The 27,013-nt window shown below is 32.8% G+C and overlaps 1 protein-coding gene across 1 annotated transcript in view; it reads left to right on the top strand.

Annotated features, from left to right (window-relative positions):
* The window catches only part of mmd (disintegrin and metalloproteinase domain-containing protein mind-meld), a 214,365-nt gene that overhangs the window by 83,155 nt on the left and 104,197 nt on the right, over positions 1-27,013 (top strand). Inside the window, exon 7 of the mRNA XM_077438806.1 lies at positions 24,865-24,944. Coding sequence (XP_077294932.1) covers positions 24,865-24,944 — 80 coding nt within the window. The remainder of the gene's footprint in view (positions 1-24,864; positions 24,945-27,013) is intronic.

Raw genomic sequence — 27,013 nt, 5'->3', positions numbered from 1 at the left:
CCCCGATGCCTTCGGCACCCCGATGCCTTCGGCACCCCGGGGGCTTCGCCCCCAGCGCCCCCGATGCCTTCGGCATCCCGGGGGCTTCGCCCCCAGCGCCGCCGACGCCTCCGGCGCCCCCAGCACCCCCGATGCCTTCGGCACCCCGGGGGCTTCGCCCCCAGCGCCCCCGGCGCCACCGACGCACAAAAATGAAAAATATGAAAAAAATGAAAAATATGAAAAAAATGAGAAAACTAAAAAAATGAAAAAAACGAAAAAAAATGAAAAAACTGAAAAAATGAAAAAAATGAAAAAACTGAAAAAATGAAAAAAATGAAAAAACTGAAAAAATTAAAAAAATGAAAAAACTGAAAAATGAAAAAACTGAAAAAATGAAAAAAATGAAAAAAATGAAAAAACTGAAAAAAATGAAAAAACTGAAAAAAATGAAAAAACTGAAAAAAATGAAAAAACTGAAAAAATGAAAAAAATGAAAAAACTGAAAAAATGAAAAAAATGAAAAAACTGAAAAAATGAAAAATATGAAAAAAATGAAAAATATGAAAAAAAAAATTATTTGTTCCCCATACTGGTTGACTGGTTGATCGTCCGTCACATACAAATATACAAATATACAAATATATTTAGCGACAGTCCGTTTTTATATATATTATTATACATACAAAAGATAGTCTTTAATCAAATATTGATTTAAATTTTATTCAAATATTTTGAAGTATAATATAATATGTAATCACTATTTTTTTCAACGGTATTATTAATTTAATTGATTAATTATATTCAACAGCATATTATTATTCCAACTAAACGTATATATATACATATATACATATGTATATATGTATATACATATGTATGTACACACACATATGTGGTACAGATGCTTTTCATGGAGTTTTCCATTAACTTTCCGAGTGTTTCCTGTAATATCATTCAAGGTTTCATTCAAGATCTGCAGTAATTAAATAAAACTCCAACGTTATATCCGTAAAATTAAATATTAAAATAAACATTGTAAATAATTCGAAAATAATAAAAGACAATTTTTACATATTGTATTATATAGATTTTATTTATAAATGACGATCTTTATATAATATATGTACATACATTTATAAATACTTCAAGAGATGAAATCAAAATATATAATATACGAATAGATGGCAGTAAAGTGAGAAATTGCCAATCGAGCAGATCGGATGAATTACACTGCTCGTTGACGCGCAGCAACGGGATATCTCGCAACCGAGGCGATTTTTCCAGAGGAAAACTCGCGTGAAAAACCACCACCATAGCAGGCATTGCCGGTGGCGTCGCGACGCTGTAAAACAACTTGACATTTTATTGCGGAAAGATTCCGATAATGGCGGCTTTGACGATCGAATAAAGCTAAAACCGACCAGATCTTCCAAAGACCCCACCCCACCCACTTCCATCTCCAGGCCTCCTCTAGACTCTCTCATTTATTGCCATCTTTAAGACGTCGTCGGCTTTTATTTTTACAATAAAACGGATTATCCAATAAGCCGCCGAACCTCCCCTTCCTGGCCTCTCGTCATCACTGGCATACCCCATCTCCTTACACTTCTTAAATAAACATGCCCCGGAGGAAAGCGAACGAAAATTGTCGAATTCTCCACGTCGAGAGGCGATTATATTCGATGTCTACACAAAAAACACAAACGTAAGACTTTACAATATTGCTTTTGATGTAACGAGCTATAAAATAAGTACATATTATATCGAGTTTGTTGGCTTTAACTTGATTAATATCTTATTTTGCCTAAAAGTACTATATTTATTATTGGCTAAAATTGAAGAGGTTCTATTGGTTTTAACATTTTTTTTTAAATTTGCGTAAATCTATCCAATTGATTAAATTACTCTCGAATTTTAATAGGATGGACTGAAAAAAGTGCAAATTTTTTTCATCCTACGTTTAAAGCCGATTTTGCTCGAATTCAGTCCAAAAACGATATCGATTTTGGCTTTAAATTTTCATTACAAATTTTAAGCCTTAAAAATGTAAGATTAATCAACGAAAAAAATTAAAAGAGAAAAGAAAAATACGCGTCTTCAGTGCAAGTCAAATTCAAAGTCAATTAGTCAACTTTTAATACCGTATTAAATGCTTGCTTTTATAATAATATGAATGTACGAATTCAAATGTATTTAATTATAATTTAAATCAAAAAAAATTTTCAACAATTTAATCAAATGGTTATGCGGATCTTTGTATTGCAATTTTATTATTTGATAATACAAATGATTAATTATGATTACTTCTACTTATTTCTGACAGCTTTTCTTTTTCAGTTTCGTATTAAATATTGCAAGGTCACTATGGTTTGTTTATCAATAGAATTTTGAATAATTATATCAACCAAAAATAAATCAAACGCATTCTCACAAATATGCTTGCATACTTTCTATATTCTATGTTCATTGAATTATTTAGGGATGCGTATCCCATGGTAAAGTCTGGCCTCTATAAGCGTTGACCCATAGAAAGTGGGAGAGCCGGAAAATCGATCAGTTTTTCGCCAATGGCGAGGATTTGGCGCCAAAGCAGGGGACACCAACAGGGGTCCAGAGTTCCCATTAGCGTTGTAATCCCACCCCACGACTTCCACCCCCTAATCCACCCAAAACCCACCCCTAGAACAGCCGATATATCATCGGCGAGTGCCGCTACTTGTCACGGCACAACAAATTTTCGATAACTCTCGGCCAGGCAAAATAAACACGAACGACTGGTCCGGGGCGTTCGCTCGCTTACTGCCAGATCGCTATCTAATAGATTGAATATCGACTGGTAAACACGATTCGCCGAAAACTTCTACGCAATACATCTATGTGTATAAATTTAACTTTTTTCCGAGAGAGAAAGAGAGAGGGGGGGGTCGATTTGACTCTTAATGTAATCGGAGCGTGGGTGGAAAATTAATCGATCGATCATAGTTTTCGGATCTTTGTTTGATAGAAATGAGTTCGTTGCTTTGAAAGGTCGATGATTGATTGGTAGGCTTTTTTAACTGCGATAAAAAATTATACCATAAACACAATCGGCACTAGTCGAGCTTTAAACCTTATTCTATTTATCTTAAAAACTTTTGTATGGGCTATAATATCATCAAGACAAATGTGTTAAGTTGCGTAAATCCTTAGTTACGGAACTACTTAGTGATAAAGCATTAGATAAAAAAAAAACGTAGTCTCACTATATAAAGGCACTTCTATATACAATATATGAGTGTGTCATATTTCTATTTCTCACGACCTCCTAGATCTTGATTTATAGCTTCTGAACTGAACTACCTGTAAGCTATTGTGCTCAATGTCAGATGCTCTAAATCTCGACTCGTCTGGTATAAATATTCATTAAAATTTTCTGGTATATGTAAGTAATTCATTAAAATTTTTTAGAATACGTTTTATTATCTATTTAGGATTCACGTTTTCATATTTGAAACTATGTCAAAGTTTGTCAGACATTCAGGAATATTAAATTGTTCATTTTGTTCAAACCGATTAAACTTTCAATAGTACTACACATAGTTTGAGCTAATCCTTGAAATTTCACATTTTCACAATCCGTGAATTTAAATTCTGAATAGTATTCACATATATTGAAATAGTTTACGATCCCTTTCGTTCGAATCTCGCGCCTTATTTATCCGCAAACACTGTTCTCTCAGAGAGCCACACTCGAGGGGGTGGATGGGGTGACAAAAGAGTGAGACTGGGTGGGAAAATGAGGAGAGGGGAGATGTTCTCAGCCGGTTAAATTGATTTAGGGAACGGAACCCCGTTGATAGGAATTGCCGCCTATTTGTCAGCCGACATAATTAAGACTACTTTATGGGCTACGCCCCGACATTCAGCCGGAAAATATTATTAAATCGCGACCGAATAGTTGGCGACCCCTGCCAATAAATCTGGTGAAGCGCACGCTCAATATTGTCGTACCAATAACATGCTAATGGCCACACTTAACCGATAGCATACAAATCCATACACATTAAGCTAGACGTACAACATGGACCGAATAGTCGTAGATCAATTCCCAATAGACGAATTTAACGAATATTTGAAAATTATTACAACTGCGGACAAGATTAAGATGGCGTTCGATTTTATATTACACAACTTATGTATTCATTCAGTTGGTTTTGTTCAAAACTAACACTATTTACTTCTAATTAAACTAACTTTAACTATTTTTCCCTAAGAGTATAAAACAGGGCAACCCAACTTTCTTGTATGTACATACATACATACATACATACATTGTAGTTGCGATATACGTAGGTACTTTTTTTTATAAAAATTCATCGCAATCTACGAATATGCAGGAGGGAAATAATAATATTTTATACCTATATAATGTTATTAAATATTAATTAGGAACATAATTTTAACTATTATACATTAGATAAAATATTATTAATGACATCGTTGAGAGGGCTGGACACCAGCGCCTTGTCCATACAAACGTATTACACTTCTACCTTTCTCAATTATGGCACTAGAGAAATTATTTTTTAATATGCTATAGATATCCACCATAGGCATGTTTTTGTGGTTTTATTTTTTTTGATTAGTTATTTTTTATAGGAGCTATGAGCCGCCAAACATATATAAAATCGCCTCTTTTTAACACTCACGAAAAGAGTCTAGCGTGCTTATTTAACGGTTGGTTTTTATAAAAATACGAGCACATGATGATGAATATATTTTTTTAATTGGTCTAGTTTCAGAGGAGAAAACTGGAGAATACGAAACCTCGATTTTGTCGATTTAAAATACGTATTATCTGTCGCATTCACTCAATATATACATTCACTCAATTTATATATCGAAGAAAGAAACGGCAACAAAATTAAGGTTTCGGGTATACAGCCCTCGTAACACTGTTAGAAATATTAGAAATTGGCATAAGTTCACTTTTCTTTATTTTGAGAAATATCTCGTAAAACATTAAATACAATGTTCTGCGTTTTACAATATTTAATAATACTTATGGCCTCTAATACGTTTATTCTGCTTTTCTAATATTCTGGACATATCGAATTTAAATAAGTGATCGAAGTTTGTTATTTTAAGTCAAACAGAATTAGTGTTTTTGGAACTAAAAATTGGACTTTCGCCACTTTCAAATATAACGGCTCATATTTACATATGTATGTATGTTATTGTATGTTCATACATAAATATTTATACTATTTAAACATATGAAAACATGATATGTAGTATATGACATATGAGTTGTATTATAATCTCAATGATTGTATTATAAATTATAAATTCTATAGTATAAATTATTGCTGTAACATATCTGAAAAGCACGCGGTAATGTTCTTCGAAAGTATGTATAAGCAAAGTGTGAAAAATATGACTCATTAATTAATTCCAGGCCGTCTGTTGAATATTTCGTGCGGGAAAATCGAATTGAAATTGATGTCCGTTCACTGGTAAAAGATTGGTGACTCCTGCGAAACATTTCGAATCTTCGTTTCGGGCCATATTCGGGTGCGGCTCTCGATCGTTTGTCTTCATTAACGGGCTAAAACGGTCCGAAATCTGATTAAAAACAGGCTTCGACTTAGAAACAACCGCGCGTTTACGTTTCATTCCAAATTGCGACGACTCCGACGACTACTGGCTGGGGTCTCTACCTTTTATTTATTCAACAGAAACGATAGACGGATTAACTCTTCCAATAATGGAGAGGAGAACTCATCCCCCGTCTCCGTCCACGTGTACCTCGTCCCGTTCTTCCCAACCTACCCTATCCGAAATAATTAAATGAAACCCGTAGAATTTTACCCGATAAAGGTTTTGGACGATTTAGCTCGATTTTTTTTATACATCTTGTATATACATATGTATGTAGTACTGAAATTTTTGCATCGATATCATTCGTTCAATTACTACCCAATTATTGGAATTAGTATGAACTTCATTATTATACAATATTGAATGTAAAAAATCTTTAATCGTTTTATGATATACGTACAATATACGCCTCTATATCAAAATTTAATTAAGTTATTTCATTTCTACTAAAATAAACATATATGTATATAATAAATTGCACCACAAATAAATCAACTTTTTGTGATGGTAATTTTGACCATTTTTAATGCTCATTTTATACCCTTTAAAGAGAAAAAATCGGTCTTAATTTTCACCAAAAGCCATTACCAAATTCCCACTGTAAGAGCTAAAACATCCACATTATGTTTTCATTTAAATTTTCCACCAAAACAATTTTACCATACACTAAGCCTAAATGATATAACGTTCAACTAAAGGTTTGTATGTTTAGACTTTTATCTAAGCTATAAATTTTATCAACATGTAAAAATTGTAACATTTGATTTAATATTACATTCAATTACTACTACATAAAATAAAATAAAAAACTTCCTACCTTTTAAAGTTTAATCATACAAAATGCTAAAATCGTCTTAATAGCAATTTCTACATTTTTCAAGTTTTGTTATAATGATATCATACATATTTTGTACAAAATTCTTAAGATAAGAGCATATTTTTATTTGAATTGAGCAAACATTAAAAATATTTTTTTAGCTTAAATGTATGTAAGTTAAAAAAAACTACCGTATACGCGTGTCTTTGCTAGCTGTATTTTCTCTTTTGATAGTAAAGCTGTACATACTCCAATTGATTAATCATCTTAAATTTATTATATGTAATTTTATCACATTCGATTACTTCTACATATATACATAAAATCTTCCTAATTTTTTTTTATTTCAAAATCAAAGTATATATGTAAGACACCTCATCATACAAAATGCTTATATCCACAAATGACCAATGTCTCATATCAATTCATGCTTTAACGTCATTTTTTTTTTATATTTTACCAACTGTGTCTCTAGGTGTATTCTTATCATGAGAAATGTATAAAAAAATCTAATAATTTGGCCCAAAGACGATATGCAAGCGATCCAAACATATATGCCACGTCTTCGCAGCTTTCGACAGTGATCGCTCACGCGTTTTTATCATCGTCGCAGCGTCTTAACGCTTTTTTTCCCACACTCGAGTTCTCTTATTAGAACGGCGGATCATCACGCCCCATTTACCAGCCTCCAAAGAGAGAGGACTCGGGACATAGAGAGGAATGAGAAAGGGGAAAGAGTGAGCGCGTGCTACTGAGCGATGAGCGCGCGTCAAATAAACGCGTATTGAACAATAAATAAGACGCGCGCGCGCGCTCGCAAGATTAATGCGCCACTTTGCGTAATGTACTTTTTGTGACTGTGTATGTCTTTCAGGAGCATTTTTCTCCGGTAATCCGACGCTGATAAGCGAATGAAAAAATTGCCGAAGGAAAACTTTGACATTTCCTTCACACTGTCGGCGCGGGAGGCACTTTCGATGGCAGCGTATAAATTTATTAGGCGGCCTAAATACGCATAAATCACGCGACTAATTCGCCAAACGGTGTCGCTATTCGGATGAGAAGATCGGCCTGCCGATACTCGGGCTGTTGGGGGTTAGGGGGTTAAACAGGTTGAAGGGAATTCCGTTTCGTATAACGCTTGGGTATTCATTTTTTCCGTGTCGATTCGAACCTTTTGATTTCAGATGCCTAGTTTGTATGCTAATCGATTGATTGAAATGGGAAAAAATTTTATAGTACACAAACTTAAATTAAATCTATTTGAACCCTCTGAATGTGAATTTATTCACATTTAGAGGGTTCAAAGCCCAAAATTGGAAAAGCCTTTTCAAAATCAGTGTAAATTGCGTCCACTTGCAGCGAAGAATCGAGAGATTGACCAATTACTTTAATTTGATACAATTGAGCGAGTAGGATAAAATCCATGCGTTTGATCAATTAGAAATTGATGACATTGACTGACTATAGACCTATGAAGAATAATTTCAAATACCTTTGCAGGCGCAGAAAGAACCGAAATAGGTCTATAGTTTTCTACTAAAAGTTTATCACCTTTTTTGAAAATTGGAGTTACTTTGGCACATTTCCACGTTTCAGGGAAAAGACACGATTTCATAGAAAAATTAAAAAGATATTTGAGAGGATCCATGAGACCTCCCTCACATCCTTTTAAAACGAAATCAGGAAGAAGATCCGAAGAAGATAAGTTTAATATTGTAGTGACATCTATCCTTAGCCAAAATATATAATACAACCACATTGGGATGTCAAATAAATGTAGAAATCGACTTTACCTTCGAAGTTTCGGGTTCCATACAAAAACTGAGAGATAAATGTGGCCATATCACACCAAATTTATACACACACGAAAATAAGTGGATTCATGATCCGATCCAATTCATGATCCGATCCAATCCATGATCCAATGATCCATAAGAGTCATTTTCCTGTAGATTTCAATGGTTTTTAGGATAAAATTGTAAAATGTGATCGTAATGTGTGTGTTTTAGAGTTCGTAAATGTCCTTTGGGTGGTGTCATCAACCATTGATTTTACGAAATAATTGGAAAAAATTAAAATGTATTTTAAGACAACCCTTGAAAAAATAAAAGTGGTCATTTTGAAACTTCTTTGAAGTGTATTGTTTACATGTAATTATCAGATATAGGTGGATTTTATGCACAAAAAATGGTTCACTATTGTAGACCATTTTTTTTCTCTTGCTTTGTAGGGTATTTATGTATAAATTTTTGAACAAATAAAAATACAAAATTATATTTGAATAAATGAATAAGTTTTATTTTTTAGTATATGCAATGATATCGATAAGGCACCAAATGGTTGACTACACCTGCAACCCACCGAATGAATTTTTTTCGGGAGTACCCCATGGCAAATGAGGCATGAAATTCATTGCCAGCTAGAATAAAATAAATTTTATTTAGTGTTGATTTGAATTTATTTGTTGATAACGAAATTCGGTTTGTAGTGATGGCAACACTAAAAGTTTGAAAAAAAGTAATGAATTTTGATCTGGAAAAAAATTAAATGGTAGTTGCAATAGTCCTTGTTATGGGAAAAATAAAAAAAATATATGATTAAGTCTTAATCCTGAAATTAATTCCTGAAAGTCTAGGCAGTAAACAGATTAAGGCCGGCTGATAGTTGTCTATGGCCACAAATTGAACTTCATCGTTTACTACATTGTGACAATTATCGCTGTTAGTAAATATCAAATCCAGTCTACTATCAAATTTATTAACAACGTCATTTAATTGTTTTAAATTATATAACACAGACATCAATACCACATTTTAATTCATACATTTCAGCGAACTGCTATTGAAATCCCCCAAGATCAACATTCTCTTCTTCATCAATCGATCATTCAATTCATACATCTTATCAAAAAACATTGTCACTTCATCGTCTGATATGTTTGGTGGAAAATAAACAACACATACATACAAAATGAAACATTCAAATTCTAGAGCTTCATTACACAAAGAGTCACTAAGCCACGACTCTGTGAGCGCTACCAGATCAAAGTCATAGGTCTGTACGGAATTGTAAAATTCAATCGTCTTCGTAGCAAGACCTCTTACATTCTGATAGCAAATAGAGATATACTTTGAATCGGCGTTTCTGACTCTTTTTGGCATCTTTAGAGGATGCCACTCTACCTCGAAATCGCCACTTATCTACTCCAACACCAGCAGGCCAGAAATCTGGTTTAAGTGTTTCTTGCAACTTATCTTCAGGTACTTTCACTTTGTATGATACATAATTTTCCCTGGTGGGTATTTTTTCAACCTGGATGTCTTTTACTCCATTCTTCTTCATATAATTTATTATTTTGATATCCGTGGTATGAACATCCAGACAAAAAATATGTAAATACCTGTTCCTCTGGGACGAAACTAGGCTATCATATTTAGCAGAACCAACAATGTATTTACGAGTTCTGCTGGGCGTAATCGGATGCACAGAACTAGAGCCAGTGGAGACCTTCAATGGTGAGGCATTAGATTGAGCAGCCGCAGCGGCCACTGAAGGAGGACTGGAGGCAGCTACAGATGAATACAATAATGGCTGTTTCGTTAAAGATGGTGTTGTTGTTATTGTTGACAGTTGACAGTTGTTAGGTGACGTCACCGATGCACGTCGACTCATTTGGCCACTCTGCAACGCATCGATATCAATGACATCGTCAGATACTTGGCGAGTAGATGACGCGGACCCACGTACAGGAACATGTGACGTAGTGGGTAGGTTCAACGTCGCATTCAAATCTGCGCTTTTTATCGCAACTGATGTGCTCTTCTTATGATGCTTCACCTCAGACATCTCTTGAAGCAGTAGGTCGAGTTTGGACTCAAAAGTCTCCAGGTAGTGCTCACTGACCGATACTGCAAGGGTTTGTATCTCCATTGTACAGGTTATGATCATGCGAATCGAATCCGCAGACAAGCAGTTCCGCTTAGGGTCGGGACCAAGGGCACTCAAAATGCAAGTGCATAATTCCAGGATCCTGGAGCTACCATTCCTGGTTGAATCCGTGATTGAAAACATGGTAAAGAGTGACAACACTACACACGTCAATAATAATAATAAATATATATATATATATATATATATATATATATATATATATATATATATATATATAAATATATATATATATATATATATATATATATATATATATATATATATATATATATATATATATACATATACGTATATATCTTATGTACTTATCGTTGAGTATACTTAATACATTTAAGATATGTCACATGTTTCATCACAGATATGAACTTTTTCTACGAAGCTACTCGAGAACATGTCTTACAATTGCGCTAAGTGCACTCTACGCGTTGAAACGAAGTTCGTAAAAGAAACCACTTATAGTGGCGAGAAAGCAAACGTCCAAACTTTGGTTCACGTGTTTTTAAAGCAAGCGACTATAAGAGACGAAGGCAAAAGCTTCAAACACGAAATTGAAAAGTGACAAAGTTTTATAGATAAACTAACTTGGACACAAATAAAATGAAAAACGATATATCCGTATTATTTTTCATTACTTTATTACAACCTTGCACAGATACGTTATCATTTTAAGTCTTCATCGCTAATAGCATTGCTTTGAGTACACTATTTCTTTGTTTCAACTGTTATCATAGACTAGTGTTGTGCCCGTTGATTTCAACGGGTGGTTTCGGAAAGGAATTGATACACGAATTAAAATAAAGTTATATATTATATATAAATATAAATAGGCACGCGCGCACGTATTAATCGTAAAAAGTTAATTGCGCTCATTACACGCTCAACGATCCAAACCTTTCACCCATTCGAAATAATGAATGTGTGTATTCGTGGATTTGTGTAGTGTGTCTGTGTACGCTCCCGCGCAGTGCATGTGACGCTGACGTCACACATGTCAGATGCTCCACACCCCCCCTCACTTCCCCCCACACCCCCCTCACTCCCCATGTCTCTTTGACACGACAGATTGACCCGTCCGCCACATATTTTATATTATTTTATTTCACATAGATATATACCAGGAAAGCCTCACAACCATTGCAGCATTTTTATTACATAAATCGATGTATTTCTAGAGGCTGAAGAACATGAAATTAATTAATTAATGAATTAATCCATAGACACATCTATGGATTTAGACTTGTACATAATTTTTTACATATTGTACATAAATCAAATTTAGATATTTGTGACATCGCGGGTAGAATGATTTTTTCCAATTTGATGAAGGAACTGTTTCAACAATGGAATCAGATAAATTGGCAAAATCTGATGGCAAACAATTGACTTAGAGTAACAAATATCGAAATCCGACCAGCAGTATTGAAAATAAGCACGGGATCGAGCCCGGTAGTAAAACTGTGCATCAGCCCGTATAATAATATACGAATGAATAAATCTGTGCGGTTTTGCATAGTACCTCGCCTAATATTGTTTCGGCGACGCCCGGATGGAAATGATTGAATTTCTCTCCATCCGTCCGAGCTTACCTGAGAAGTTCGTTTTTGAAATTGAAATTAGTCAGGTGAGGGAGGATGAGATGGGGTCTGGAGAGGTGTATAAGAAAGCCTGCATAAAGTGGCGGTCCGCGGAAGCTCTGCTCACAAAGGCACTTTGCGCGGACAAAGGTGGCTTTAAGCCGAAATTGTACGCGCAACCAGATTCTGAGCGACAAAAGAAAAGTTTTTACGCTTCGGACTACGCTTTCCCTTCCCCGGCACCCTTTCGAGCTTTTCCTTTTCCCCGGTCCCACTTGAGCCGTTGGAGAGCTCCACACCTTCATCCGCTCGCCCAGGAAACGTAATTATCTTCGGCGAAAGAATAACTACACATTTCGTTTTCGGCTCTACGTACAATTACGTCAAGGCGGGTGAGTGGAGGGTCGGTCCTCTGGTGGGTGGGAAGGTGGGCTGGGGTGGAGGTGAAAAGCTCTATTTTCGCATGAAAATGTATGTCACGTGAGACACGATTTCGTTAGGCGCTCGTTATTACATTTTTGCCAAGTTCTTGCTTTGTGCTGAGTGGATCGTATCCGTTTTAATTACTTTTCCGTATATGGTCACTACTTTAGGTACGATATGTATATATATATGATTGTATATACTAACAGTATTGTAATATTTTTTGGCGTTTTTTTAATATTTTGTCTATGGCATGCTTGAAATTTTATTATAATTCTGAGAACATACATATTAATGTCTTTCACTTTAACATTAGAACTCTGATATCATGCAAATTATGTTTTGGATACGATTCAGAATTTTAAAATTTAATAAAATATAACAAACCGAGGACGCTAAAATATTGAATCATAATCCAATTGCTAATAAAAAGATTCAAGATCTTACAAATAATTGGAGCTTGAAAAATTATGAAATTTTCAATATCTAAATAACCAAAAGAAAATTAAATGGTGATACCGGTAGTACCGGTATTTCCAGTATTGTTTATTTTTAATTAATTGGTATTAAAAATAAAAGTACGCCCGATAACCCAAGTGTGGCTTGCATGTTTCAACATGCTTATTGAAAAAGATGCCAAACCCAAATATTCAAACACAGGAAATTACGGTACAAGTACGGGATATTATAAAGTTTCGTAGAAATTAGATTTTTTTTCCCGTAAAAGAAGGTATGGTAAGGTATATATAAATGCCGAAAAATACCGCATAAAGTTATTTTACATTGAAATCCCACGCTGATAACAATACATTAAATCCTCCACAATGAGCATTTTCAAAAGCTTTTTTTAGCGTTTTTTATTCTCCGCTTAGATATACTTGCTTGCTTTCGAAAAATTTACGCATCGATCGATATATCTTACAATATATATTTTTTATTATTTACATAGATATACCGGGAAGGCCTAACAGGTAGACCCCAATGCGCCTTCCTAGACAATTAATTACAAACATTGAAGCATTTTTATTACATAAATCGCTGTATTTTGAGAGGCTGAAGAACACGAAATAAACGATTAATTAATCTATTGAGACATCTATAACTCTAGACTTGTACATAATTTTTTACATATTGTACATATGTAGATCAAATTCAGATATTTGTGACATAGCGGGTAGGATGATTTTTGCCAATTTTTTGGAACCATTTCAATGAAAATCAGATAAATTGGCAAACTCTGATAGGAAACGATCGACTTGGAGTCACAAATATCCAAGTCCGACAGCATTATTAAAGATTAGCACGGGATCGAGCCCGGAACCTCTCGGTGCTAAACGTAAACAAATCCACCGAACCATATATGATTCTACAATAAATTTTTCATACAATGCAAATCAAATTTCGTAAACTAATGATCACAAAGCAGCATTTTTCTTATTCTTACATACATTGTACGACATAGTAGCGTTGAAAATTACAATAAAACACAGCAAATGCTAGAAGCAAACCGTGCAAAACGACCTACAGTGCGAAAATATAAGCGTATTGACTATTTACCTCTCGGTTTTCTAAAAATAGTATCCATCCCCACCCACCGGTGAATTATGTATGATTAAACGAGGCGCGGACCTACGAAATGGGAAGGCGGCCGTAGGCGGCGGTTTTGTCCAGGGCCGTCCACTGGCTGGGCCAAAAGGAAGCTTGGTCCGCGGGCTATTCATCGATAAAGCAGTTGCCAGCGAGCCACGATGACACTGATAAATAGCCGGGGCTACTTTCACTAATTAAAAGGCCCCAGAGTCGGCCTTCCATGTATTATCCAGTGCTGATCACTGAAATGAAGGCGGAAAGGGGGGCGGCGGACCTCCGATATATTACCGAATCTGTTCGACACGTGAAACGGTCCTTTTGATTACTGAACGTGCGTGCACAAAAGCTGAAAAACACATCCATATTGGATTTATATGTATGTATGTAGTGTCTTATAAGATTTCGTTTTGATCAAAGGATTTCATCATTTCTCGTCTTTAATACGACGATGTGAATGTATGCCTCATTGAGCTAATGGCAGCTCATTTCGGTGATTAAATATTTTTGATAACATTTTTATAGCTAAATATATCTACAAATGAGCTTTCTCTTGTGTTATATCTTCTTTAGAACACAACATTGATTACTCAAGAATTATATTTGCATACATCATGACTGATAACCGAGAGGCTGGTTAAATTTCAATGATGAGTCTAGACCTTAACCCTCTTCATTGGAAGACACAATTAATCAGGATACGAATCCATTCTACGGAAGAGTGATAGAAACCTTCTGAAGAAAATTTTGTATGCTGTCTCTAAGAATAAAGACTAATGGGGTAGCTCTAAAAGTCTAGGTAGATTCATTTGGTGAAAAATGATCAAAAGAACGTACCCAAAATAGATTTTTCTGAAAAAACATTTGAATCACAACCTCAGTAAGATAATATAATGAAAAAATTAATTTAAAAAAAGTGGAAGATTTAACTTCAAATAAAAATAATCTGTTTTATAAATTACTCAAATTAACATTCCATTATATCGATGGTCTGCTATGAATGGTGTTTATTTTGAGAATATTTAGGTTTATCTCCCTTATTACATCGTTATGTGGATAGCGTGAGGAAAACCTGTTCATAAAATAATTTGCCATAATTCAACGAACAGATTTCCACTCTTGAAAAATTAACGAATGCGTTCTATAGATACGTTATCTTTATATATTCTAAAAAGATAATCGACCTGTAACACGACATTTTGAAATACAATATTTATCTGTTGCGTGCATTATGTGTGTGTATATTACCTACATATATACATTTTTGGTACTATCAATTCACTTAGCATTCAATTAACTTTTATTAACATGTGTTTTATGATTCTCTTTACGAATTGCAACTTTGTAAATGGACTCGTTAACTTTTGAATATTCACTTTGGCAATTTTTCACCATGACGAATAGTTTTTCTTGTGCGCCGGTCGGTCGTAAAGAAAAATGCTCTATTAGTTCTTCCGAATAGAACAAAGTTTTTATTCCACTGTTCTCTTTAGTGGCTTTTTCTCTAGCGCTGGCTGCTCCTTGTTGGTGGTTTCGATTTTCTTTTTCGTTTAGGATTTTCTTTTTTATTTTTCCGGTTTCATTTTAAACTTGAGCAGTTTTTATTGCGACGACATTCTCTTGGACGATTTGACACATTGGACGGTCGTAAAGTTTCACAAGTTAATAAATAGAGCTTGGCGAGCCAATCAAAGATATCTCTCATTTTACAAAGTGTCTTAATATAGTAATTTCTGATTGTTTTTTCGTGCTATTTTAAAACATATTATAAAATAATAATACCATTTCAAACTGAAATATTTGTATCTCACACATTCAAAAATGCACAACTACATAATAGTTATATGATATTTATTTAAAAATATTTGGAATGGACGGCATAGTTGATAGATCAATGGGTTTTTCAATTATAATAACTAAAAAATATAAGACAAAAACAAGAATTAAAATAAAACAAAACCGAAAACCAAAACTCTTTAAAGGAATGCAATTTAAATAAATGATACAATAGAAATAAACCTAAAAATAAGAACTGCAAAATGCATTATAAATTTTAGGAAATCGTCAAATTTATTTTTGAAGAGGTTTAGATTACTATAAATTACTAATTAATTAAGTATATTAAGCCACTGATTCGAAATTCGAAAATAAGGAGTCTCCAATTTTTTATATAAAAAGAAAAAACTTTTTATAATGTAAGAATATGACCTCTCAGATAACGGTTTTTACAAGGCTATTCTTAGTTTTATTTTAAGTGATAGGAGGTTATTTGAAAACTTTGATAAGATACATAGTATATTATTTAAGTTTTGATTTAATATATTAGATGACGTCAAAACTTTTTGGAAGACTTTAAACGGAATTATTTATGAATGTGTGAAAACATCCATTTTTATACACCATTCAACATTTTCGAAACTTTGTAAATAATTTTTATTGTATATTTTTGCAAATGTATATATATTTTTGCCGAAAATGATGTACGATTTTTATATACATAGTAGATTTGAATTATGCTTATGTATGCGACGTAATTTAATTTATTTTCGCGCTTCGCGATTAATAAAGAATTGCTTCCGTTCGAAAATGTTGGAAACGACCCAGAAACGAATCGAATTATCTCCATTTATTTTCCTTTTTACAAAGGCGAATCCTCCGTCACACTTTCGCGGCCAATTTGCTTAGCGCCTAACGGAATTAAGCGGTGATTCGAATTTTGAACACGAAAGTCGAAAAGAAAAATTAAAAAAATACACACATTTTCAAAGGGCGACCAAAATCTACACAGAGGCCGAGGGTGTGGGAAAAAAACGCTTTGAGGTCGTCGAGGGTGAATTTTATTTCATTTTTTTTAAGTCGGTCGTCGATCCGGTCCTGTTTGAGCAGCCTTCGTGTCAACACTCGCCAAACTTAAATTACATTTGACCGTGAGACTGGAATTAAGTTCGTGTGTAACAGTGCTCACCGATCTTACCGCATTATTGGAAAATATATAGCTGCCAGCCGGATGAAGTTTTCTTTCCTTTTTTGCGATAAATAAAAGTCCCTTTTTGCTCCCGTTCAGATTTCAAGTCCATTACGTATGTATGTATATATGTATGTATGTGTGAGTGAGTGTGTGTGTTCTATCTATCCCCCTCGACGTGATTGCAACGACAGGATTAAAAACGGTTCGTGTAAATATTGAAATGTGCTTTCGCTTCAAGTATATTCCGATAACCTTTTTCATTGTAAGAAAAGGCGGGGAAAATGATTTCCAATTCTACATACTTTTTTTTTTATTTAATACAAAAATTCACATTCACAATGGTCCGCATGGTCCATTACTATCATAAATACTTATTCTTTCATTGAATTTAAAATGGAATAATATTGTGTTTCAAATATTCTATTGGACTTTATTTTCCATTATGAATTTATATAATATAAATTACGCATTTACATATACATATATGAATGTTTGCCGTAGTTTATTTATATGTGCATACATACATATGTACTTGTATATTTGTTCAATTAGATGACTCAAAGTGCATTCAACAGTCAATTACGAATGCATTTGGCTTCACGGTTCGATACATTTTACAACCATAAATTTGACCGGAAAGTCAGTTTTATGAGGATAAATACTGAAGCATAAGTTTATATTTTGATTTATCTCCATATATGTATGTATGTACATATGTACATACATTTATAGTAATACTTTTACATTCGATGTATTATTCACACAATACATATAACAATCCTTCAAATTTCAATACCAATGCATATATGTATATTTATTAGATTATATAAAATATAAATTAGCTATATTTTGCTGTAATAAAGTTATTGAAATATATATTAAGATAACTTATCTGAGAAATTATGCACATTTTTTCTGTGATTTTTTTCGAACTTTCGCATCGAATTTCCGTTAATAAACTTTTTTTAACCTTTTTCACTCTGCAAAATGAATACATCAGCAAAACGGCTAACGAACCTGGTCAGCCGTCAAAGCTTGGAAGTCGGAAACTTTCTCCAACTTACACCACTACTTCAGTCAACGATTTACCTTCGTGGTTTGACTAACTTTGTAAACGAGCTAATCCAAAAGGTTTTATTTCCATTACTCCAATTCAATTAAAATGATACGTCTGAAAATATGTACATATGTGACAAATAAATTTGTTCCGTTTATGCATACAAACATATTTCTAACTTTTGCTTGTTAATGGTTTTTAATTTGAGATGTATTCTACGAATGAACCCTTTGCCATCTATCTTACAAGTTTAATGAAAGATTAAAATTCAAAGCGAGGCATTTTCAAAATAAATTACTTTTTGAATCACTCGGAGAGTGAATCCGCATACTAGCTGAAACGAAAAACAATTTCCAGCATTTTCCAATTCGAGTGAAACTTCAGCAGTGCTTTCGCCGACTACATGTGATATATGCGAATCGATAAGAAACGCGCAAACGTTGAAACTATGCACTTTTCCAAAATATTCAAACGAAAAACTCACTCATGGTATCTGATTATGTTCAGACGACGAAAATAACTTTATTGTCCTGAACGTACTCGGGTACATCTAAAACGGCCAACAGTAATATTTTTGCTGTAAATCTTATTGAAACAATGGAGCTTTGACATTGAAAAGAATAGGACGAGTCGCTTTTAAAATGAAGAATACATTTCATTACTACGAAAGTTCAACAAAAGAACTGTATGTGAAAGAGCTTTTATCTACATTTTTTTAGTATGCTAGGTTAAAAAAATGATAGTTAAAACATTGTTTTATTCCATTCATCGATCATTCTCAACTTCTTACTTTAAAACATAACTTTCTTTATATATTTAAATAAATGTAGAGGTCGACTAAAAGTCAAAGGCAAGTCGCCGATTCTCCTTGAACACTTAGTTCGCAGTGCGTATCCTGCAAGCTCATCACATTCAGTAATTAACTTTCAGCACAAATATTAGTCATGGCCGCGTTATCTCCACTTTTTTGGCCTTGGTAATTTTCGACGAAACGACTCACAGGCTTCGCAAGGACCGTAGAAACAAACAGAACAGGTGAAAATTAGCCCAACTTAAATACCGACTTCCTACGGTGCAAATACTGTACGATTCCATTCCCGTTCCTCTTTCTATCTCCTTCGTTCTCTAAATCTTTCAACCCTTGGTATAATATAAACCTCCTTTTGGTATCACATATTATTCGAATTGAACAAAATACGATACTAAAAAATTTCTCTATGAAAGTTTTGTTATTAATTATTTTTTTTACTTAGAAGTCCTCTTTATGTTTCGTCATTTTGTTAAAAAAATTAAAACAATTAAGTAGTTTCATATCATACTGTAGAGATCTTTAATAATGGAATTAAATTCGTCTCCAGCAAAAGTAAAACTATTTGGTTCAACATTTTGTGGATCTGCTACTTCCTCCATCAACTAAATAATGTCTTCGGTATTTATTTATTTATTGAAATTTTGACAAAATGACATTACAGTGTATTTCCAAGTCGTCACTATGGCTAAAAAAATAGTATTCAATCAGAAAAATATAAAACAAATACAATAAAAAAACATGGTATGATCTCAAATCCATCCACCAAACCCATCAAACAAATCCATCAACCATATCAGTATATTTTAGATTAAAAAAGTCGATAAAAATCTGGATGAGAAGTTTGATACCCCTGGTAACAGGCGACGAAACCATCAAATTGGTACGTGCCCCAGGTGAGGAGAATACATTGCAGTATTTAATGTATCTGAGTTGGCTGGGAAAAATGAAGCTCAATTCTGCAAAAATTTGAGGACTGCTCACCAAACCACCCAGTAATTTATAAAAATTTTTCCTCAAAATACGTCGTGACTCAAGAAAATTAAAACCTAGTGCACTGTATGCATTATATGCATACCTACTATCTCAAAAATAATACATTGAAACAATAACATGTTCAGAAGATCTTAGTGGACATGGTTTTGGCTAATCTGACAGCTTATTTTAAAATCCATCAAAATACAGCCCCAACAATAACTGTCTCTTCAATTTCTTCCTGTTGAATTTGTAAAGTGATTGAATGGGCAAAATAAATCAAATACTATTTGTTAAATTACATATTACTTTAACATATTTAAAACATTTTGCTATACATTTCATGGTAGATAAATGTATACATACATATATATATATATATATATATATATATATATATATATATATATATATATATATATATATATATATATATATATATATATATATATATATATATATATATATATATATATATATATATATATATATATATATATATATATATATATATATGCAATTTTTTATTGAGCTATCTTATAAGAAAATTAAATATACGTAGAAAATTAAAATTAAATATTCAAATGTTTATTACCTTTATAAACAAACTGTAATACTTCTGACTTTTTGTTTATTCAAATGCATATTAAAATTTTATTTTATTTGATATACGCTTTCCTACAAAACGTTTACGAAAAAAATTCTTTGAACCTTGTTTTCCAACTGCCAATAGCGAGTAGGTACTTGTACGTATTTATATGTACATATGTACATTTGTAAGCATTAATCGGCAAATAAAATTGAATTAAATTTCGCTTTGCCCCCGGTCATGGAATAAAACGGTAACGCTGTAGAGAGAGGGGAGCGGGAAAGGTGCGAGCCTAACGAAGCGTTAAATGCAAGAAAATTGCAATCTACAAATTCAACCAAATATACTGTATATGTACATTTGGATATTTACACTGATTTTTTCCGATACTCGTTCAGCCATACATTACATGTAAGTATATCATATTTTCGAATGGCTCGGGGTACGTCTTCAACGTGATCGCGTTTTACGACCGTTTCGTCATTCGTAAACATCTCGGTTTCACTTAGTCTCGGGAAAACCGTCGGATATTTACGATGCACTTGCACGCTTTCGGAAAAAGTACGCCGACAAGCGAGACTGTGAAAATAAGTTACGTTTTCAGCGTTTACTTCCGGTCGTCCGGTCTAATGGAAGTCGGAAAAACACGCTAACTTTCACTACTACAACTATTACTTGTGAATTTCAACAATACATATTGCTGTCAGCGATGTTTAGTTTTATATATATTTAAGTACTCTCGTCTTAATGCTTTCGTACAAATGTTATTTTATATGCAATGGAGCTATTTCAACCAGACGCACTTAATCAACACAGCTTTTTAAAGCTTGCAATAAATTACATACATATAATAATAATAATAATAATAGCTTTTATTCCAGACGATGAGGAGAATAGTGCAATCCCCAACGCCCATATAAATAATATATAGATAATAAAAAAAAAATATTGAAAAATAGTAAACAAAAAATAAATAAATAAATACATAAGTAAATATATAAATATTACTGATAATAAATAATAATAATAATAAATAATAATAATAATAATTATAATAAATAAATAATAATAAATAAGTCTAATAATAATAAATAATAATTAATAATAATAAATAATAATAATAATAATAATAATTAATAATAATAATGTATGTATCTACATATATTTTTATGCCACTTGGTTGTCTTTCAATTAAAGGTTCCTTGAGATTTTATTTTATACAACCAGCAGCGTGGAATAGGTTTTGATTAGCATATTATGCTTTTGAGCACGGTTTTTGGTCATGGTTCGATTCTCACTAGCAGCTGTTGGTCAGACCTTGGTTTTTGACTCCAGGTCGATCGTTTGCTTTGAGATTTTGCCAATTTTTCTGATTTTAATTGAAACGATTCCTGTCAACTGGCATTCCTCTCTTGCAAATCTCAAGTTATTCAGCGTCTTGTTGTTCGTCTTTTTTTATAGGTATAATAAATGCTGCTAACATTTCTACAATAACAACTGCTAGATGTCACTGTGGATGATGTTTGTATGAATAAGCATTGTATAAATATGCTTATTAATTGTATTGTTGTGTTGTATATGTATTAGTACACTCGTTGCTGTGGATCGATCTATAAAGGCAAGTGTACATGTTCAATTGAAATAAAATCTTATTGCAATAAAAAGCTTTTACGCCATTAATATTTCCAGGTTGGCTAAAGAAAAAAATTGATATGTTTTTACTTTATCTATGTTTTAAGTTAAAATTCATAATTTTTTCACATTAATTTCACTACACGAAGTCGTATTTTGAATTCTATTGAGCAAGTAAATACGTGCACATTCGAACTGAACTAGCCAAAAAAATCTTAAACATTGAGATCTTTTTATGAGTTCTATTATAGAAAGAAAAACGCGTTTTTTATTAATACGAATTTTGATTTAAAATACGCTTTCAGATCTATTCATACTACCACAGCACGTACCGACAATTGCACATTACTAGCAGCACGAAAAGTGTTCTTTGATACAATTTATATGGACATATTCATATTTAACGTGACGTAGACGTAACAACAAGTAACAGCTATAGCCGACAAAATCTATTCATACTATACAGCAGAACATATCACCATAACGTATCAAGCAAAACCACTTTTTTGACACTGTGGAAATATTCACGCACGACGTGACACCATAGTAGTTAAAAAAGTGCACATTTGCATATGAATATTCTCGGCCGTATCAACGATACGACCTAAGCAATTTTGCGCCCTATCTTCGCGATCTGTAATGTAAATTTAAGCCGATTTCGCCTTGCACTTGTCTGAACGTGTCAAAACGTACGTCACTGTATAGTGTAAACAGAACTAGTATTTTCCGTGCAGTGCTGTGCTGCTTTGTATCAAGCTCTAAGGTTCATGCTCCTTTTGGACGATTACAAGGCAAAGTTTCGTATACGCAAAGTTTCGTTTCACATACTACAAATTACGGAACATATAAATACATACATATGTCCTAAAGAATATACTTAATATACTAAAGAATATTTTTCGTACTGCTGTTTCCGTGCAGTTGCCGGCTTGAGCTGTGCTGGTATAAACGAACCTTAAATAGAATAATGATGTTCATTGTCAAACAATGAGTTTTCTCAATTACTCTCTAATGATGCAATATGTATTACATTTATACAAAAACTATCGAAGTGTGATTTTTTTCTTGAAAGATCATGATCATTTATATGCGTCAAATTAAAAATTTTCGTCTAGATTTCGAAAAGTCCATTTTTCTTCCGAAAGCATTTTTAGATTGACACGGAATTGAAAGGAAATGCGAGCTTTTTAGCGTCATTTGCAAAGGGAAAAAAACGTTCGGTCAAGTGATATATGACGACGAATCTCCACGGTAAATATCATCAATCACATTTCTTTTTTTATATGACAAATATGTCAACGCGATAAATCGGTCATATTTTATTATTAATACTCCATTATATACAATGTACCGTGAGACCCATACAGTTTTTACGCCATCTCGTCGTTAGGTTCGCAACTTCGACTCCTTTAATCGGGTTAGCCAAGGTTCGTTTGCTAAGACCTCCCCTTTGAAAACTGTCCCATAATAACCCCATCAAAGGGTAGCGTCATAGAGAGAGGGTAGACAAATTTGGAAACGGCCGGCTAAATAACAATATTGACACAGTGATCTATCTATCTGGAAGCTAAGAGCGGTTAACTTTCGTAAAAGTTTACCAACGCCGAACCGGTCAACCGTTATGCATGAACGGTATACATAAACATATGTATGTACATATGTATACATATATGTACATATATAATACATAAAATATGCAGATAACTATTTCATATAAACACACCTATTGAGAAAATGTGTAAACACTTAGGCTTTTAAGAAATATTTTTGTCAAATAATCTTATTTTAAGCACTATTTATAAATATGCTTTATACATTTCATTAAATATACTACATAATTTCTGTATGCATTTTTTTTTATATCGCTTTGACATCTTGCTAGCTTACATTGAAATAAATTAATGTCTCCTACATAAAGCTAGACGAGTTTAATCATTAATGAAATCGTTAAATGTTACATCACAATCTTATGTTAGATTGAAGTAAGGACAACTAGCTATCTAAATACGTCTTTCTACTACCCCTGCACAACTCACAGGCTAAACAGTCAAACAATTATAACAGCTACATTTTTCATTCTCATTTAATATAAACTTGTACTTGGGTGTACAGACATGATTTAAAGATAAAATAATATGTACACTCCAAGCTTTTATATTTGGTCATATAAAAAAAAATTCTAAGATTATATTTTATTTAAATTTTTTATTTAGAACTAATAAAAAGATTTTTTTTCTACATAATTATCGATTCTCTTGTTGATTGTCCTTCTATATTTTAATCTGTTTTCCAAACAAAATTTCCCCTTTACTTTACTTGATCTCTACGGCTGTTTGTAAATGATAGTACGTAATTCTTATCTTAATTATCATCTCCACTCTGCTATCCTAGATTGATTAGTTGTGGCAATGAATATGCTGATTTGATGGACTTTTTGGAATGAGTCTAAATTCAGTTAGTTATTTTAATTCATTATAATTATTTAAATTCATTATAAATTACATTCTCACAGGTTTTAGTATGACTTATGTATATGTATGTAGTTAGTACAACAGTTTGGTGATTCTGTCAAATATCCTCCTGGTTAGTTTTTTAAGTAATATCTACGAACGGAATGTTATTTGGGGACTCTACATAGCCATTTCAGATTAGTATTCTTGTGCAAATGTGTGTACATACATATGTATATTTTATTTTGTACGAAATAGATATATTTCTTCTAAATAAAGCGGTTGAAAATCGCTGTTGTTCAAATTATTATATTAATAAAAAGTCAAACGTTACACAATACATTAGTTTAAATACGTCGCTTATACATATATTATAATAATAACAAATTGTTTTTAATTTAATTTCAGACTGGGAAACATTTTCATCGCACATCATTACTCATTAAGGCCTTCAACCACAAATTTCGCCTTGACCTGGAGCTTAACACGTAAGTAACAAAATTTTCATGTTGTTATTATACTATAAAAAAATATTAATCATGACCCTACATAAGTCATAAATAGCCATGTGTTATTATTTGTATTGAAAAATTAGTCTGTCAGTATTTTTAGTACAGTGTAAACATTTAAAGCCGTGACAATCCTCGAATGACTTTGTAAATATAATCGTAATTAATTTTATACAGAACAAAGGCGTATAAAATCGATTGATTGGCAACCCCTCGAAATCCCAGTCGGCCAACTAGGGTCTCCTGGGGTTCATGGGACCCCATGACCTCCTAATGAACCGGAATCTCGGGCCAAGAGAACTATGCTAGGCACGGCTCGCCATATTAATTACGAGCGTTCAATACGTGTTTTGCGCGTAACTAGAATAGCTTACGAGCACAGATTTGCTCCAAAATAATGATTTTTAGACCGGGAGAATTAAATACTTAATACAATTATAAAATTTTCCAGTTCGCAAAGTTCACATTCAAGCACACTGATTTGATTTAAGTTTGAAAATTAATTATTCAGCGACACAATAACTCAGCCCGCCGGAATACTAATCCGCCGAGAAACTTTCTGAAAATCGCATGAAAGAAATTCGTTTATTCATACAACTCTTCGCCATGATTGATAGTGAGAGTTTATGATAATATTCACGCGCTAATCTGTCTAATTATTCTTTTTAGACGTTGAACGATCGCGTAGAATATTTATTAACGGGAAAATATAACAGTATGAGTATATTTTGCTTTGGAACATAATGCTTATTTGGTTTTTGGAAAACATGTTATTTTAAATTTACTCACCATGACCATTCGCTGAAATTTTTCGTATTGCATGTCATTGAATAATTGAACTGCACGTAATGTAAAAATTTTATTTGAAATACAAAGCACTCAATAATTCGCATTTCAAATATTTACGTTACGTTGAATGTTTTTGCGTGTTTCGAATTTTTATTCGAACACTTTTAAAAATACATTTATTCCGATATAAATCTATATCGCTTATATTTACACACACACATATGTATATACAAACATAATGTAATAACCTCACTATTATTTTGTATGTTTTTATTAAATTATATGCGAGAAAAAAAACAATTCGAAATAATACAATATAGTTTAAAAAAAAAGAGATCAATTTCAAACTCCTATAAAATCATATTTTATTTTATTATACATCAATTAAACAAGCACACTCGTCTAACAGATTGCTCTAAAGCGACGAGTGTGCTAAAAAGATTAAGAAAGGAGAAAAGTATTGAAATACAAGTAAAAATACATAAATAGAAGAAAAATAAATAAACATGACATGAAAATTCTTAAGTGATCAAACTAACTTAACAATTCTTATTGGTCGCGACCTCCATACCCTAGAAAGTGGTGCAGAAAATGACGTGAGATGTGACAAATGTCAATGGCCCCATCCAGTGAATTTAAGAAACGGAGGCCACGAGGAATGGAAGAATTGCTATAATTCTATAAGCAGAATTGCTATAACCCAAGTTAATCTAAAACATTCATTCAAAAAGTCATTATTAGACCAAATAAAATCAAATAATGAAGAAAGAAAATGAGAAGAAATTTTAGAAATAGGAAGGAATAAATTTCAGTTGGAATTTCATTAAATAATAAGTCGGATGTATGGATGAAGATATTTTATAAATATTATAGATCAGAGATTCAATTTAAATAATGAGAGATTTCTGGTAGATCTAGTATGAAGAATAATTCTATTCATAATAATCCAGCTATGTAATAAAAATTATTATTGTTTACAAATAAAATAACTAAAGTCAAAAGTACAACAAACTAGTTATTTTATTATATAATATATTAATTTGACTATTTCCAATTCTGACATTATTTATATATTTATAAACATAATTAATTCACTCTACCTCAGATGTTCCGTTTATATTATATTATATTTGTAAAGGTATTGTTAAAATTTCGCATAATGAATATGAAATTAAATTTATGTCCCGTATAATTTAAGACGTTCTCAAGCCCATCAACGTCACAAATACGCGTAGATATTACTCAAAGAATACCTTCCG

This window comes from Arctopsyche grandis, chromosome 9 (genome assembly GCF_051622035.1).
Source record: "Arctopsyche grandis isolate Sample6627 chromosome 9, ASM5162203v2, whole genome shotgun sequence".
Classification (NCBI taxonomy): Eukaryota; Metazoa; Arthropoda; class Insecta; order Trichoptera; family Hydropsychidae; genus Arctopsyche; species Arctopsyche grandis.
The sequence above is the reverse complement of the archived record's forward strand: the minus strand, read 5'-3'. Positions and strand labels throughout refer to the sequence as shown.